Source organism: Anolis carolinensis, chromosome 6 (genome assembly GCF_035594765.1).
Source record: "Anolis carolinensis isolate JA03-04 chromosome 6, rAnoCar3.1.pri, whole genome shotgun sequence".
NCBI classification, from domain to species: Eukaryota; Metazoa; Chordata; class Lepidosauria; order Squamata; family Dactyloidae; genus Anolis; species Anolis carolinensis.
This window is the reverse complement of record NC_085846.1, coordinates 34,487,130-34,505,000: the sequence shown is the minus strand read 5'-3', so window position 1 is coordinate 34,505,000 and position 17,871 is coordinate 34,487,130. Positions and strand designations below refer to the sequence as shown.

The window sequence follows — 17,871 nt, the reverse complement described above, 5'->3', positions numbered from 1 at the left end:
CGGCTCCATCTCCCATGTGGGGACATGAGAGAAGCCTCCCACAAAGATGGTAAAAACATCAAAACATCTGGGCGTCCTCTGGGCAACATCCTTACAGACGGCCAATTCTCTCACACCATAAGCAACTTTCAGTTTCTCAAGTTGCTCCTGACACTAAAAAAAAAAAAAAATCTTCAGAGGATCTGGTCCTCCTTAAGATCCTCTGAAGATGCCAACTACAGATGCAGGCAAAATGTCAGAAGAAAATGCTGATAGAACACAGCCATACAGCCCTGAAACCACATAACACTCCAGTGATTCCGACCGTTAAAGCCTTCAACAATGTTAACACTGATAAAGTAAGTGCTCTTCATTAAATTGTCATGTCTTCACATCTCACCCACTGCTTGCAGGAACACACCGCATCTGACCAAGATTTTTTGAGTCCCAATCTTGAGCATTATGCATTCTCTTGAGGGGTTTTGTGTATATTCTTAAGTAACTATTGTCATATTTTAGGTAGTGAAGAGAAGGAAAGAAAGATGGACAGTAGAGGAAATGCCAACCATGTAAGGCTCAATTTCCTAAAAAGGACCTACTTTGATGAATCTGAAACCCTTTCTTAGATCATCTAAAAACATGATTGTTCAAAGTTTTGAAAGTTCTCTTAGGCTATAATAAGAAAAATTACAATAATCTTGAGTAGGACAAATTCTTGCTTTAGATCTATGGAAAGTTGCGATTTACATGTGAGGCATAGCAAACAAAGACCTATCACATGCTATAAAACTTAATAGTTCAAAGTGATTTTTTTTAGACCCAAACCACAACCAAAAAAGTGGACAGAGTCCAATCTGATGGGCCATGAATGTATCCTGTGCAAAGCTACAAAGCTGCAGATAATCTGCTGAAATTCTTGCAAGTGTTACTTATAAAATACCACTGATATTGGCAATCATTGGAGATCTGCGGAAGATTTTTTAATTGTCTGCAAAATGAGAAGTCTAAAAAATATGGGAAAGATAGAGTTGAAATTTTTCAAGCACTATTTGCAAATGATAAGATAATTTTTCTTCTGTTCCAATAATTTTCAAGCTCTATTTCGGGAACAGTTCTTGGATTTTTCTGACATTCATTCATGAGATCTGCGATGCAAGATTAATTTACATGAAAACTTGTCCAGCACTCTGCAACATGCAAGTTTTGGATAATCTTACAAGTAAGACACAATAGATTTGTTGAGTGCTTCTGCTCTCTTTATGCACCCTGGATGTGCTTTAGATCAGTTGTTCTCAAGCTTTGGTTCTCGAGTTGTTTTGGACTTCAACTCTCAGAAATTCCAACCTGCAAACCAGCCGTTAGGAATTGTGGGAACTGAAAACACTTGGAGGACCAAAAGTTGGAATCCACTGCTTTAGACCAATGATGGGCAGAAAACAGATGGTGGTCTTCCTATAGATCTCTAGGAGACATCTAATACACTGGTCACTGTTTCCTGACTTCCTCATCAATAATAACAAAACAGCCATTTTGAGTCTTGTTTAAAAGAGAAAAGTGGGATATAAATATAACAACAAAAAATGGCTTTTACTGTAGACAAGACTGCTTAAAAACTGACCAAGGGCAGATTATTGTTTGAAAGAACCCTGATCTGAGCTCAGCTCAGAACATAGAAAAGCTAACCTTTTGATTATAGCTCCCAGAATTTTCTGCTTACCATGGCTATAGGAATCTGGGGAGTGGCAATCCAAAAATAGCTTCCTATTCTTGAAGCAAAAAGTACATTCCTAGACTATGTTAGAGATTTTGGGGTTCTGCTAAAAAGTGTCTATGGACTTTTGCAAGGTTTCAGGGAAGAAACCTGGGAAATTTCCTTAAAGATGCAAAGTTTGATACATTCTGAACTGAATAGAGCTTGGAAATCATTGGTTACATTTAACTAGTTAAGTATTATTTCCTCCTTACCTATTGAGACTAAACAAGTTAATTTGGTGGTGAACAGCACTCATTGAAAAGTTAGCTCTAATTGGCTGAATTTAACTAGTGTGATAATTTGCTTCCTCCCTTCCCCACAGAAGTTAGAGGAGTCTTGAGCAACACTCTCTGTTCCATTGTTATAAAGAATAAGTTTTGCCTTACTCTTTACTATGGGCAGTGTTTCTCAAACTGTGCTCCTCCAGGTTTTTTGGACTTCAGCTCCCAGAAATCCTAGCCAGCTTACCAGTTGTTGGGAATTGTGGGAGCTGAAGTCCAAAACATCTGGAGGAGCACAGTTTAAGATAATTTAAGAAACTGACTATGGGGGATCTCAAAAGGAGGAGAATAACTGGGTAGCACTAAGTTGTTTACAACTTAAGATGGTAGGGATTGAGCTTAGTACCATTGGCCTTTGCATGCAGATCACATTCTTTAGCATTTATCTTTGCGGCCTATCCAGGATGTCCCAAAAAGATATATACCCTTTAAAAGCAAATAGCAGCCATGCTGATTATTTGAAGACTAGGTAAACACATTGAATCGTAAGTGTTATAAAATGATTTAATCAGAGTTACGTATCCCATTTTAAATTATAATTGTATGTAAGGTATTGAGATTGTCATTCCTTGTGCACTGATCACATTGTCAAAGCACTTAAAAGTTTTTCTTGCAATTTTACAACTCTTCTCTACTGTTGGAAACTTTAGTTCTGTTAACAGTTTATACATTTCCAAAGTTATAAGATATTAAGGATCTATACATTTAGGGGGATGAGGGCAAGGTAATGACTCAATACTGTAGAAAAATAACAGAATAATAAAACTATAGAGTTGGAAGAGACTACAAGGGCCATCCAGCCTACCCATGTCATACATACATGCATACGTTCAAAAACACTCCTGACAGATGGTTATCCAGTCTCTGTTGAAAAACCAGAGAATGAGACCACATCACACTTTGAGGTAGGGTATCCTATTGTCAAATTGCACTTACAATCAGGAAATTCTTGCAAATGTTTAGGTGGAATCTCTTTTCCTATATTTTGAATCTTTTGCTCCATGTCATAGTACCTGGAGCAGCAGAAAACATATTCAATATGCCACCCTTTCAAATATTTAAACATGGTTATCATGCCCCCCCTTAAATGTTCTTTCTTCTAAGCTAAACATATCCAATTTCCTAAGTCCTCATTGTAGGGCTTATCTTCCAGACCTTTTAACCTTTCGGTCTCACTCCTCTGAACATATTCCAGCTTACCAATATCCTTGAAATCTTCTGTATATTTTAGAGGCACTCAGAATACAGTATATCTGATTAAAAGCTGTTCACCCCTGAATCGTCACCTGCTTTTTATGTAACCACGCATTGCTGACTTCAGTGTGGAACTGGATCAGTTGCATCTAGCTTAAATGAAAATATCATTCCCTATTTACTTTTTCCAAGGCAAAGAAATCCACAGTGTCTGAAGAGTGACTAAACAGCACACATGTTGATAGCAGTGGGTGGAAAGAAAAGAGAGAAAAAGAGAGATCAAGGATAAAATTTAGATGAGCAGATTATTGGTACCATTCTTTGAGACGGCCTTTCCAACCTGGTTTTGCACTACAGATTTCATCCATAATCTATCAGACTATATGATCTGCATTCTTAGGACTTCTAAGTGTGAGGTTGAGAAAGTTTAAAAATTGCCAAAAACCAAAACAAAACCTCAGACACTTTGGAGCCAATAACAGGATTACCTGTTGGGAGCAGAAATGACAGCCAAACATGCAAATTTCTGTAAATCTGATGATTTCTGGAAAAACAACCCCTAATAATTAACATATTAAAATGATACAAATTAAATATGACTCCTCCCAGCATTAACAAATGTAACATCCTCATTTTTCATTATCAAAGTTAAAAAAATAATTTTAAACCTAACTTTGCCTGTTTCTCTCTCCTGTGAACTTTTAAAAATCCTTGTATTTCACATTTGTTATTTGGTATCTAACCAATTTTTCTACATTAACAGCATTGAACTGGATTATATAGCAGTGTAGACACCATGCATTGTATGGCAGTGTAGACCTAGCCAATGAGTCCGGTGTGAATATGTTGTTTTACATAACTGGCTAACTGCAGCCAGGGCAGTATGTGTATGTGTATGTATATATGTATTGATACACTTCTTAAAATCTGGTGTCAGAAATGAAGTTCTGATGTGCATGTATTATACAACTTCAACAAATTTTGGCATGATTTATTCTGCATTTTTACAATAATGTAAATCTAGTAAGTACTGGGGAAGAACAAGGAGATTTGCTCGGTGTTTGGCTCCCATTCTCAGCTGGTTTGTTCAACAAGGTTTCTGTCTTCTAAAATGTTTCCGAATGTCACCATCTTTCAGTTGTTCAAACTTACCACTGACTGCATCTACAGTCACCCTTCTGTAAGTTGGAAGGGTTCCATTCATGTAAAGCAGCTTCAGCTGATTTTCAGGGATCCCTAATTTCCTCTTCATTTGTAGCTGGTTATCTTGTCTCCCAAGAGTTTTAAGGAGTCTGCCATGAATAAGAGACAACAAGAAATATGTCTCCAGTCCATTTGAAAACTCCCAAATCTGGATCCAACCCAATATTCTAAAAACTACGAAAAAAATAACTTAGAGAAAGATATTTTGTATATTCCTTGTTATCTGCCTATTCAGGAGTAAACTAGCCTTGGTCAACCATTCCTTTAAGCAGGAGATTTGTTTGTGATGAATATTTGAGCAACTGATAGTCAACTTCAGTGTAACTCATGATTTTTATTTCTTAACTGTGCCATCTAAATCCTCAGGCAGAATCTTCAGTCGGCCATCTAAATCCTCAGGCAGAATATAATTAAGCTAACTGCATTTATGACTGTTTCCAACTTACGGTGAATCTAAGGTGAACCTATTATGGGGCTTTCTTGGCAAGACTTGTTCAGCGAGGTCTTGGCTTTGTATTCCTCTGAGGCTGAGAGTGTGTGACTGTCTGAAGGTCGCCCAGTAGGTCCACGGCCGAGCGAGGATTCAAACCCTGAACTCCAGAGTCATAGTCCACCATGCTGAATCAAGACCTGCTGATGTTATTTTTTACTCAAGTAAAAGCTGAACATTCAGAAATTCTGTAACTATATTCCCCTGCATTTATGTGCTCAGGGCATATCACCACGTTGCTATTTGATGCTGAAATCCTCTGCTGCTTTTCTACTGCATCAGTCAACATAAATTCCATCCACAGAATTTTAATCCTCATTTCTTGCTTTCAGAGTTGTGCATCCTTTCCGAAATTTCATTGTTTCATTTTTAAAGAAGGAGAAAATGCATAAATAGATATATTATGGTATCATGATAAATAGCCATCTTCCTATCTACAGGCAACTTAAGTTTTGCTTGCTTTTCATTTCAAGCTACCATGATTTATATATTTCTTTCTTTGGATTGCTTTTAAGGAACTAAATGATTTTATAATTTTTTTATAACTTACTCAGTTGAATATAGCCAGTGAAATTTTGGTCTGGAACCTATTTTTGGGGGCAAAATTGGTATGAAATTCATGTATTACTGATCTTACCTTACTTCTGTTGTTTCATCTGTGTTTCTAATTCACTGTCTTATTTACCCATGTGGACAGTATTGGATTTCAGAGTATTCCAGATTTTGAGATTCTGAATAAAGGCTGCTCAACCTATATCTTTCATTTTTGTCCCCTTACTCTGAGATAATTCCTCTTTTTACTCTGCTGGCTTGGAGATTCTGGAAGTTCTGACATAAAAGTAACTTCCCCAAGCTCTTTCCATGGCTCTTGGAAACTCAGAGAAGACAGCTTCGATCCTGAAATGTCAGGTCAAACTTTGAGTTCTGGCAGAGTTGCCTCTGCATTAATAGTATGAGGTTACTGATTCTTCATCCAAGAGTGATCTGGTAAAGGCTTTTGAGGTGAGTTGTGGCTGAATGTTGGGCTGAAATTTGAACTCTGCTTGATAGAACAGGATCATAGTTCATATTTTTTAAAATAGGCTACATATGGCCTTTACTATAGGTTTCATATTTGTCTCTACCTGAGCTAAACAGGATCATAGAAAATATACTTTCAGTCCCAGGAACACCCCACCCTCTAGCACAGTGATGCTCCCTGGACAATTTTGGGAATCATCTTCCAAAGAAAATAACATTTAACCAACCCCTACTTTTTCTATTTGCAGATCAAGTCCTCAGATGTTGGCTACAAGTTGCCTGATCTCAACATGCTTGCAAATTAGTGTGATTCTAATTTGTGCTTTTTGATGGGAGAAAGACAAAGCTTTGTAAGTATGTTACATGACATGCTGTGTTGCTACTACTGTGGAAGAAGAGTTGCCAGCTTAGGGTTACCCATGCTGATTGCTGCATCAACCCAAGAGAATAAGGTCTGATTTGATATGTGTTTTCTGGAGTTTCCAGAAAAGAAACAACTGTAGTTAATGTCACAAATGGGATACAGCTGGCCCTTGGTATCCACTGGGGTTTGATTCCAGGATCCCCACGGATAGCAAAATGTGTGGATGCTCAACTCCCATTATATACAAAAGCATAGTAAAAGGATATCCCTTATGTCAAATCACAAAACCAAACTTTGTTTTTGGAATTTAAAAAAATATATTTTCAAGCTGTGGATGGTGGAATTTATGAATATGGAGGATCAACCATACCAGAATCTGGCACCTTCAAGACAAAAGTCCCCTATACCAGATAGCTTGAGAAGCACTACTCTGGATAAATCCTGATCCAAAAGAGTAAACAACCCCTCCTTTCCCAATTACACAAGCTAAATCAGAGCTTTTTAAACTTTCCACTGATAATTTTTTATATGCCCCCAGGTAAATAGGTTTAAAATCAAACATTTACTGATAATAAATCAGCATTTGCAAGGCTTGCTAAAAAGGCTGATTTTCCTTTTTGTGGAGTACAGCTGAAGTATTTTCTACAGACTCCACTGTAAATATTGCTAATAGATTTGTGTAAATGGGTGGCATTCAGAAACCTTCACTGATGTCAAATTTTTCATGACTGCAACATTGAGTAAGGGGACCCTATTTTGAGATTGGGACCCATAATTTAAGAAGCAGTGGCCTCGATCAGTAATTCTCAACTTTTGGTCCTCCCCGTGTTTTGGACTTCAGTTCCGACAGTTCCTAACAGCTGGTAAACTGGGTGGGACTTATAGGGAGCTGAAGTCCAAATTACCTGGAGGATCAAAGGTTGAGAACCACTGGTCTAGATGATAGTTTCCACCTGGAAAAGTGTTGGCCGAGGAGGGGGCAAAGAGAGTGCTGCCCTGTAATAGCTTCAGAGATTAGAAAATCTATAGATATTTCATTACATTTCGTTACTTCATCCCACCTGAATTCTTGAACTGCCTTTTGTTCCTATAGGTTGCAGACTTTTGTTTGTTCTTGCAACAGAATCTATCTCTTGTTTGCTTTCCTTCTCAGTGTATGTACCACTGGTAGCTGAAAGATTTCATGTCAATAGAGCAGCAAACATTGTCTGAGTTTTAGTCCAGATTTTAAAGGCATTGCCCAAGGAACTAAAGTATATAGGCTTTCCCCACCTTTGGCATCTTGGAGGCTTATACAAAGCCTTCGTGGCTTTGTATAAAATACATCAGTCCTTTGTGTAGACCATTGAATACATTCTAAGTAATATTTCTCTTATTTTGGAAATATTTCTCTTATTATCTGTCTTTCTCCTTGCCCCTCCTTATAGACCAAGAATGTTTGAAAGAGAGCTAAGATATGTATTTGTCAGCCCAGTGTCACCTGTGATAAATAGTTTTGTCAGCCCCCTCCCTTATATTGTTATGGAGGTCTGCAACACCTGCTTGACCCAATGAGATACTATTTGGATAGCATGGGAAGTGGTGTTTTCTCAAACCATTTTATTTAGCAGCCTGCAACGACTGCCTTCCCTGTTTAGTGTTGTGTTAATGCCACCAGATGGCATTCCAACCAAAGTAGAGAAATGCAGACATTATTTTTTTATCCCATGACTGTGTGTGTGTGTGATACAGAGATCAAGACATGCAGTTCCCAAGTTACAAACAAGATAGGTTATGTAGGTTTGTTCTTAGGTTGAATTTGTTTGTAAGTCGAAGAGGTAAATTTTTAGGTGCAATTCCAGCTGAATGTGTGTGTTTGTGTGTGTGTGTTAGCTTTGGAAAGCATAGGGAAGGGTTATGTGGTGGGTTTTGTTTTGTTTTTTTTGCTGCCTGTGCCCCTGTTCAGAAGATTTCACATCACCTTCTGTTCCTGTGAGAATTGGATTTTGCAAAATTTGGGCTTGTTGTGGAAATAAGGATTGGTGATAAAGCTTCAGTGGAGACACCTTTTCCCCATGATAACTCTTTCAGGAGTGATTTTCCCTTCCTACATGTAGATTTCTCTCACTCCTGTTCTTAGCTATGAGTCATAAATTGGATGTTTCTAACTCAGGGACTGCCTGCACAGGTAAAAACAGTCTGAAAAAGGAAGGGTGTATCTGTGCCACTCAATGCACCTGAAGTAATGTGATGTCAGTTTTGGATTCCATTTTGGCCCAGATTTTTGTTTCTAAGGCCCCTTCTACACAGCCATATAATCCAGTTCATAGCAGATAATCTGGATTTTATATGGCAGTATAGAAGGAACCTTAGTCTGCTTTGGTGAGAGTATTCAGGGGAGCAGTCTGGTGCCTTTTTAGGTGGTTTTTTTGGGGGGGGGGGATTGAGGTGGTTTGAACACAACAAAGGCAAATGAGTTATTTGCCATGGTGGTGCGATGTCTTAAACCATTGAGCTGCTGAACTTGCTGACCAGAAGGTTGGCGGTTCGAATCCATGGGGATGGGATGAACTCCCACTGTTAGCCCCAGCTTCTGCCAATGAAGCAGTTTGAAAACATGAAAATGTGTGTAGATCAATAGGTACCGGCTCGGTGGGAAGGTAAACAGTGCTCAATGTAGTCATCCTGGCCACATGACCAGGAGATGTCTATGGACAACGCAGGCTCTTTGGCTTAGAAATGTAAATGAGCACCACCCCCAGAAGTGGAGATGAAGGAGATGCCTTTACCTTTATATATGTGTCTGTGTTTCATTATTTCGAGGTGCTGAACGTTTGTCTTGTGCCTCTGCATATGCTGGAATCTGCTCTGCGTTGTCCATAGACACTCTTGGGTAGATAGCGTGGAAAACAAATAAGGTGTTATAATTTATTTATCTAGTTGCTCTATATTAGCGTTTCTCAACCTGGGGGTCAGGACCCCTTGGGAGTTTCACGAGCGGAGTATCAGAGGGGTCTCCAAAGACCAGTATTTTCTCTTAGTCATGGGGGTTCTCTGTGGGAAGTTTGGCCCAATTCTATCATTGTTGGAGTTCAAGAGGCTCTTTGATTGTAGGTGAACTATAAACCCCAGCAACTACAACTCCCAAATGCCAAGGTCTATTTTCCCCAAACTCTACCAGTGTTCAAATTTGGACATAATGAGTATTTGTGCCAAGTTTGGCCCAGATCCATCATTGTTGGAGTCCACAGTGCTCTCTGGATGTAGGTGAACAACAACTCCAAAACTCAAGATCAAGGCCCACCAAACGATTCCCATGTTTTCTGTTGCTCATGGGAGTTCTGTGTGCCAAGCTTGATTCAGTTCCATCACTGGTGGAGTTAAAAACGCTCTTTGATTGTAGTTTAACTATAAATCCTATCAATTACAACTCCCAAATGCCAAAATCAATCCCCAACCCCACCAGTATCAAATTTGGGCGTATCGGGTATTTGTGCCAAATTTGGTCCAGTGAATGAAAATACATCCTGCATGTCAGATATTTACATTACGATTCATAACAGTAGCAAAATTACAGTTATGAATTAGCAACAAAAATAATTTTATGGTTGCGAGTCACCACAACATGGGAAACTTGTATTGAGGTTGAGAACCATTGCTCTATATCAAGTATACTTTCCATGTGGTCTGATTTGGCAGGGACAATCCTGATTACTCCTTTGTTTTCCCACTTTTCCAGCTTCTTCTAAAATGACCTGGCTTTCTTTCTTCTCCTCTCCACTTCTCCCTGTTACCCCCAATTTACTTCAGTTGTGACAAGCTTGTGCTCCATTACTGGAGGGAGAAGAGAGGAAGAAGCAGAATCTTGCTCTTCTCTATAGACTCAGGCAAATGCGAACTGCTGCAGCCTCTCTCTTCTGGCCTGTTCATTCTTCTCCTTCAATAATAACTTCCACCATCTCTAAAATAATAATGTGTCCTGGTTTTCATTTGTTGCACATTGGAGGAGGTCTTTGAGTGCTTCATAAATACCTTTGTGCCATGAAAGAGAGGCCTTCAGAGTTGACCAGATGGTGGATCTGCGCTCAATGGAGGCAGCAATCTTTCTTTTTAGACGCAAGAGGGCAGCCCATGCCAGGAAATTTTCCTAGCAATTGCATGGGAAGACTGTTCTGGCATCTGTCTTTTGGGTCATCATGGCCTGTTAACCCCATCTGAGCTCTGTTTTGGTTTCATTTCATTTTACCACTTGCTGAAGGGATACTTTCACTGCCAAAGAAGTTAATTATGTGGAGGCAGAGGAGGTTATTGAGGGCCACTTCAGCAAAAGACACAATTGATTCCTGGCTGAATAGAATATCTTGTTTTCTCAAGCTCTTTTGTGTAGCCCACCCAAATCCTTTACCTATTTTCCCAATTCAAATGACTGAATAGCGGGGAATAAGCAACTCACATTCTGTTCTCCAAAGCCATTCCAAGGTATTTTCCTGCTTCATGCAAATGACAGGGTGACATTTCACTCCCATCTATAGAAACTGGAAGCTGGCAGACTGGCTTTGGTGGCAGGTCACAATCCAGAGGGCATTAGGCTAACTAAAATCCTCTATAGCAGGCAATGTGGCACATATCCAATTCTACACGCTTCATCACACTCTGAGGGCCCTTCCACATAGCCATATAACCCAGAATATCAAGGCAGAAAATCCCACAGTATCTGCTTTGAACTGGATTATCTGAGTCTACACTGCCATATATTCCAGTTCAATAATCTGGGATTGCATTCATCTGTGTGGAAGGGGCCTTAGTCATCTGCTTCAGGTTGTAGTACTATTATTAGTATTATTATCATTTTTATTTTAATCTATATCCCACCTTTCCCCCTAGACTTACACATTAAAAGTATTACAGTCACAGACAAGCACATTAAAACTGACTTAAACTAAGAATCATACTAAAAACACAAACTCCAAAAGATTTCAGTAGCATTAAATAATAAGGTTTAAAACAATATAGCAGATACACCTATTTTTCAGTTCTAAATGCCTGAATTAGAAGAATGTTTTGGACTGCATACTGAAGGACATGCAAGGAGGTCATTCAATTCCTAGGGAAAGAGCCCCAAACGTCCCATCAGCCATATCTATGAAGGTGGTGAGACAATGAGAAAAGCCCCTCCTATTAATTCCAGGGTCTTGACAGGATCATTTTGGGAGGTTCAAATAGCTGTATAGGACTTTATAGATCATTAACTAACCCTTTGAATTGTGCCCAGAAACAAACTGGTAGCCAGTGGAACTGTAACAGAGCAATTTTATGATCGTTATAACCAGCCCCAGTTAACACTCTAACTCAGGCATGGGCAAATTTCGGCCCTGCAGGTGTTTTGGCTTTCAACTCCCACAATTCCTAACAGCCGGTATAACATATACATGTTACTCAGAAGTAAATCCCACCAAATTCAGTGGAACCTCCTCCAAGGAAAGTATAAACAGATGGATGAGGAAGGTATGGCTCTCCACTAATCCTAGCCAGTGTAACTAATGGTGAGGAAAGCTGGGAGCTGACTTCCAATAACTACTGGAGAGCTACATTTTGCTCATTTCTGATATATAGGATCATAGCCTAAGGTGATACAATGGGAAGAGGAATCAAAATGCTATATATTGAGGAACACTTGAGTAGAACATATTTTTTTCACCTCCTCTTTTAACAGGACTAAAGAGTCATAAAATTATTTACAGTTAAGTTCCAGATGTAGAAAAAGAAGCACACCATCACGCAACGTATCATAAATGTTTGCTCTCAAAAGATGTGGTCGCATTTGTCCTTCCATATACATCCAGAGATTTCAAATGAACATTAGAAGGAATGTTTTGACAGTAAGAGCAGTTTGGAAGTGGATCCAGTTGTCTAGAGTGGTGATGTGGTGTCCTCTGTATTTCTTTAAAATGAAATTGGACAGCTACATGCTGGGGATGATTTAGCTGAGGATCCTGCATTGAGATGTGAGTTGGACTCAATGGTCCACGAGGTCACTTTCAACTACAATTTTATGATCTATTCCAGTGATTCCCAACCTTTGGTCCTCCAGGTGTTTTGGACTTCAGCGCCTACAACTCCGAACAGCTGGTAAACTGGCTGGGATATCTGAAAGTTGAAACCTAAGGTCCCTTGAACTGGATTATATAGCTGTGTGGACTCAGATAATCCAAATCAAAACAAATATTGTGGATTCTCTGCCTTGATATTCTGGGTTATATGGTTGTGTGGAAGGGCCCAAAAACACCTGGAGGACCAAAGGTTGGGCACCAAAGGTTAGGAATCTACTCTATGGCCCTTTCCTGGCAGTAAAAATAGCATAATAACAATAATAATTCACTGCCACATTCAAAATCCGTTGCCCAAGGGAGCAATGTCTCTCTACCCTAGGGTAGACATAGGGCCTATAGATATCACTGGACTGCATTTCCAAGCATTTTTCATAATTGACTATGCCGGTGTGAACTGCAGACCAATATCTGGAGGACTTCCAGGTATGAATTGTGTTTCCCAGCACTCTTTATCATTGGATATGCTGATGGGAACTTCAGGGCACAACTCTCATCCCTGGTCTAGTACTTTGGCACCAAAGTGGTCATGAGAAACTGCAGTTTAAGTCAGCTCTAACATGATGACCTTGACTTGGGTCTTGGTGTCCATGGCTTTTGGTGGAAGAATGTCATTATCCTTGGTTGAGGTCATTCAGTGCCACATCCTTGCTCTCCCTTTCCCCTTAGCTTCCCCCTCCTCTTCTCCACTTCCACCATCCCATCTTCCCTGCCAAGATGGCTTGATTAAAAAGCCACTGCTTCTAGAATAGCTGCACAGCTGGTGATTCTGTCAGCACCCCTGAGCAGAAAGTCACCGAAGATTAAAATCTCCAATTAGTGGGAATGTGAAGTCTGCAAGAAAATGCAATAGATTCCAAAGCTGGGAACAACTTTGTGGGGCTTCTTCTTCCATACAAGACTGAGAATGAACCCACTGTCAGACCTACCACTGGAAGAAGTTTTTGGCATTTCAGTTTGCTTCACATGCTGCACTTTCAGTAGCATTTTTCTTTTTTTCATCTTTGCCCAAGCCATCTTAAAATGACTTTATAATTTTGGCTTGCGTTTACTTTTAAATGTATTAGAGATGATATTACACTAAATAAAAAGGTAACAAATACACAAAAAAGGCAACATAAAATATGACTTTGGTTTTTTTTGTTGGCAGTTATAAAGTCATATAGCTAATTCTTTTTTAAAAAAAATTACATGGGGTTTGGTTCTAGGATTCCTCCTGGATACCAAAATCCGTTGTATACAATTGCATAGTAAAATAGTGTCCCTTAAATACAATGGCAAAACCAAGATTTGGCTTTTGAATTCTTTTTTTAAAAATCAGGCATGAATGGTTGAATGTGTGGGTGTAGATCCCATGAATACAGAGGGTTTAGGTGAAAGGTAAAGATTTTCCCTTGATGTTAAGTCTAGTTGAGTCCAACTCTAAGCCGAAAAGCCAGCGTTTATTTATTTATTTATTTACATCACTTTTACCCCGCCTTTCTCTCCGAGGAGACTCAAAGCGGCTTACAGTAAATAGGCAAAAATTCAATGCCTAAAAACAATGTAAAAACAACAATTCATATAAAACAATCTACAAAACAACAGTTCATATAAAACAGGTACCATTACAAAATAAAATCACATTATATAAAATTTTAAGAATGTCCAAGATTAAAATCCATTCATCCAGAATCCTCAAGTCTTCGTACAGGTCATGTAAAGCGTTGTCCATAAACGCCTCCTAGGTCATGTGACTGGCATGACTGCATGGAGCACCATTATTTCCCCACCAAAGCGATACCTATGTCCTCACATTTGCATGTTTTCGAACTGCTAGGTTGGCAGAAGCTGGGGCTAACAGTGGGAGCTCACCTCATCCGGTGAATTTGAACTGCCAACCTTCAGCAAGTTCTGCAGCTTAGCTGTTTAACCCACTACTCCACCGCAGAGGATCTACTGTATGTTATCTATCTATTATACAAACTTTAAGAAAATAACAAAGATATATCAAAGGTATTTTTAAAAACCTATAAATACCTGCAGTCACGAAAAAGGACAACAAACAACAAAACACAAAAATACATCAAAATTATCTTGAAAACCCTACAAATATCTACAAATAAGAAAAATGACAACAAATGAACACACATAGACTTACCTAAACAACATAAAACATTCTTAAAACACCTATTATTTCAGTAGCAATAAACCTATACATCTAATTCAACCTCCACTTACTTTGAACATTACTCCCAAAATTCAGTTTACTAAATTGTTAAATCCAATTACAGTATTATCAATTCATTCTACTTTTTACACAAGAAATCCATAAAAGATTTCCAATTCTTTTTTTTTTTTGGTTCTCTTTTATCAAATAGGTAAGTTTATCCATCTCGGCCAAGTCCATCAATTTCAACCATCGTTTTTTCTACACTGATAATTCTACATTCTTCTACATATACAACTGTCTTTTTGCAGTGACCTTATATTGGAGAAAACATCCATGGTGATTTTGTAACTGATCATCCATATCCCACAAACGAAAAAGGTCTGATTTCATTTGAATATTAACTTTCAAAATTATTTGATACAGAGTCTGTATTCTCACTCAACTTTTTTTGTATGTCAGCCACATATGGTAAAATGTTCCTTCACTCATTCCCAAAATACATTAGTAATGACTTTATACATTTTAGACAATTTCTCAGGCATCATTTGCCAAAGATACATCATTCTGTAAAAATTAGCTATAAGATCATAGATTTACACAAAGCATATTTCAATGTTTTTGACCACCTATTTCCCCATTGTATCATCTGAATTCTGTACCCACAGTTCCTAGCCCATTTTGTCAGATATTCATTTGTTCATCCTCCATATCAAATTGTATGAAAAGTTTATACATTTTGTCTATCACATGTTCATCATTTGTATATGATTGCAATTCAAACTCTGATTTATTTATTTTTTGAAAACCATGGATTGTTTTCTCTAAATATAATTCTTCAAGTAATGGTAAATAAGAATACTACTGAAAATTATAATTGTCTGCAGGCAATTGTACATCTGTTTTAATCTCATATTCTCCTTGATATTTGTTCAACAAATCCTGGTAAGTTAACTATCTGTCGTTATCTATTTTATCCTTTCTGAAATATGCTTCTTGAGATGGGGCCCATAATAGCATCTTCTAACATAATCTGAGATTATATCAGTTCCAGATTCTCAATAAGGCATTTCTCATCAAATTATTATTAAAATCTACATTCTCTTTAACTTTGTTGTATCATAAATGCCCATGCCAACTGAACCTCAGATCATATGTCTCCAATTTTAACAGACTCCTGTTTCTCGGCATACTACATTTCTAGAGCCAAACCAAATTACAGGCAGCAAGATACAATTTAAAGTCTAGTAAACCCAATGCATTTTTTTGTTTAGCATCTTGTAACATTTTATATTTTACAATTGCCTTCTTCTCTTGCCATATACATTTTGGTAAGTCTTTCTATCATTGTTTAAATAATAATAATAATAATAATAATAATAATTATTATTATTATTATTATTATTATTATTTTATTTCTTACCTGCCTCTCCTCGAGGCAGGTTACAAAATGACAATTGGTAAAAATCATTCATCAAAATTGATATTGCCTGGAGCAAAAAAGGTGTGCAGTTATTTTTGTCATTGAATTCTTTAACAGTAAATTTAAGTAACAACTTAAATTTTTCCCATACTGGCAAATCTTTTAGAATTTTCTTCCAAGTCTTTTTTTGAAATAACATACAATTCATTCACAATAATATCCTAATATTTTATCTTCCTCTCACTTTAAAGTCCCTCCTAGGCATCAGTTCTATTTGTTCTTCAGCAATCATATTGGTAATCAATGTGCTCAATTTTATTTTTAGTCTTAAAACTTGCCAACTGACCAAATTTTCACATTTTTTCCCAATAACACTCCAGTGGATTTTCTAAGGTTAACATCAAATCATCTGTAAATGCCCTTAATTTATATACTTCTTCCTTTATTCTTTTGCCTGATTCTCCTGCCTTATATTTCTATTTAAAACTTTCAGCAACAAGATAAATTAAGTGGTGATGGTAGACAAGTCTGCCTTGTTTGTCTCTGAATTATGTAGGCTTTTCTAAGTTCTTCGTTTACCATTATTAACCATTTCAAAATGGCCGTGCATTTGGTTAACACTTGGCCATCTATAAATTTTGCTTGTATAAGAATTAGCACACACACCCCTATTTAAAACAACAACACATAGTTAATGACACTGACCTATGGATTACATTCCTTTTCCATGTCCTATTTCTGTACCAACGCACAACACCCTACAGTGCCTTTTAACACTCAAAGGCCCCTTCTACAATGCCATATAAAATCCAGATTATCTGCTTTGAATTAAATTATATGGCAGTGTAGACTCACATAATCCAGTTCAAAGCAGATAATATGGATTATCTGATTTGATAATCTGGATTATATGGCAGTGTAGAAGGGGCCATAATAACTATTGAGGATATAACCAGACATTTAGAGAATGTGTTGTCTTATAGTCCCAGAAGGCAAAATGTGTGCATGGAGATTACTCTTGAGAAAGTTTTCACATAATTGTACCTAAGTTCCTAATAGTTATAGATGTTGAGCAGAACCTGATCATATTTGAAATGTGTCAGTTTTCAAGCACTGAGGCAACTGTGATACCACCCACCTGCTTTACCTCTTTGTATATATTCTTCATGATATAACATTATCAGGTCAGAATATGAGCTCATGGATTCTATAAATATCTGGCAATCTCCTGGTTTGCTGTGGGTGTTACTGGGCTGTTGTAGATTTCTAGGTGTTGATGCTGAAGTATCATGTTGAAACAGAATGTTATCTGATGTAATTCATTTCTCCTTTCTGCTTTGTTGCTGTTGCTGTGTGTTTTCAAGTGATTTCACTTATTGCAACCCTAGGGCAAACATATCGCAGGGGTTTCTTGGCAAGATTCGATCAGAAAGGTTTTGTCTTTGCTTTCCTCTGAGGTTGAGAGAGAGTGACTTGCTCAAGGACACCCAGTGGGTTTCCATGTTTGTGCCAGGCTTCAAACCTTGGCCTCCAGAGTCGTAGTCCAATGCTCAAACCACTACACAATGCTGTCTGTCCCCTTTGTGGTAGCCAGTTTTATTTGGAAAAGTCAGTTTTGATTTTGGGCAACCCACAAGGACACAAGTGAAGACTATGAAGGACTTGCTAGGACTGTGTTTATATTTTGCAACTGTACCACAAAAGAAGGGTCAAACGGGTATTGGTTTAATAACCCAGAATCCAGAAATGCCATTTGTGCTCCCATCCTCCCATTGTGGCTATTAGTGGGGAGAAGCAATTTGTACAATTAGCATCTGGGCGAGTGTTATGCCCCCTTCCCTCCGGACCAAACCACATTTGGCACGAGGTGTTGGGGGGGGGGGGATATCTCCAGATCTTTTATCCAAAATTTTCTTCAAAGGGGAAAAA

The 17,871-nt window shown here is 38.1% G+C and overlaps 1 protein-coding gene across 3 annotated transcripts in view; it reads left to right on the top strand.

The window, feature by feature from the left end:
• cdk12 (cyclin dependent kinase 12) overlaps positions 1-17,871 on the top strand; it is a 66,100-nt gene that overhangs the window by 40,960 nt on the left and 7,269 nt on the right. For 2 of the 3 annotated variants that reach the window (XR_010007262.1, XR_010007263.1), the window contains exon 14: positions 6,169-6,270. Coding sequence is in view for 1 of the 3 variants with exons in the window: in XM_062984487.1 (XP_062840557.1) it covers positions 6,169-6,203 (35 nt within the window). In the remaining 2 variants the exon portion in view is untranslated. Of the gene's footprint in view, positions 1-6,168; positions 6,272-17,871 lie in introns of those variants that run through there. The other variant, XM_062984487.1, reaches the window with a different exon arrangement.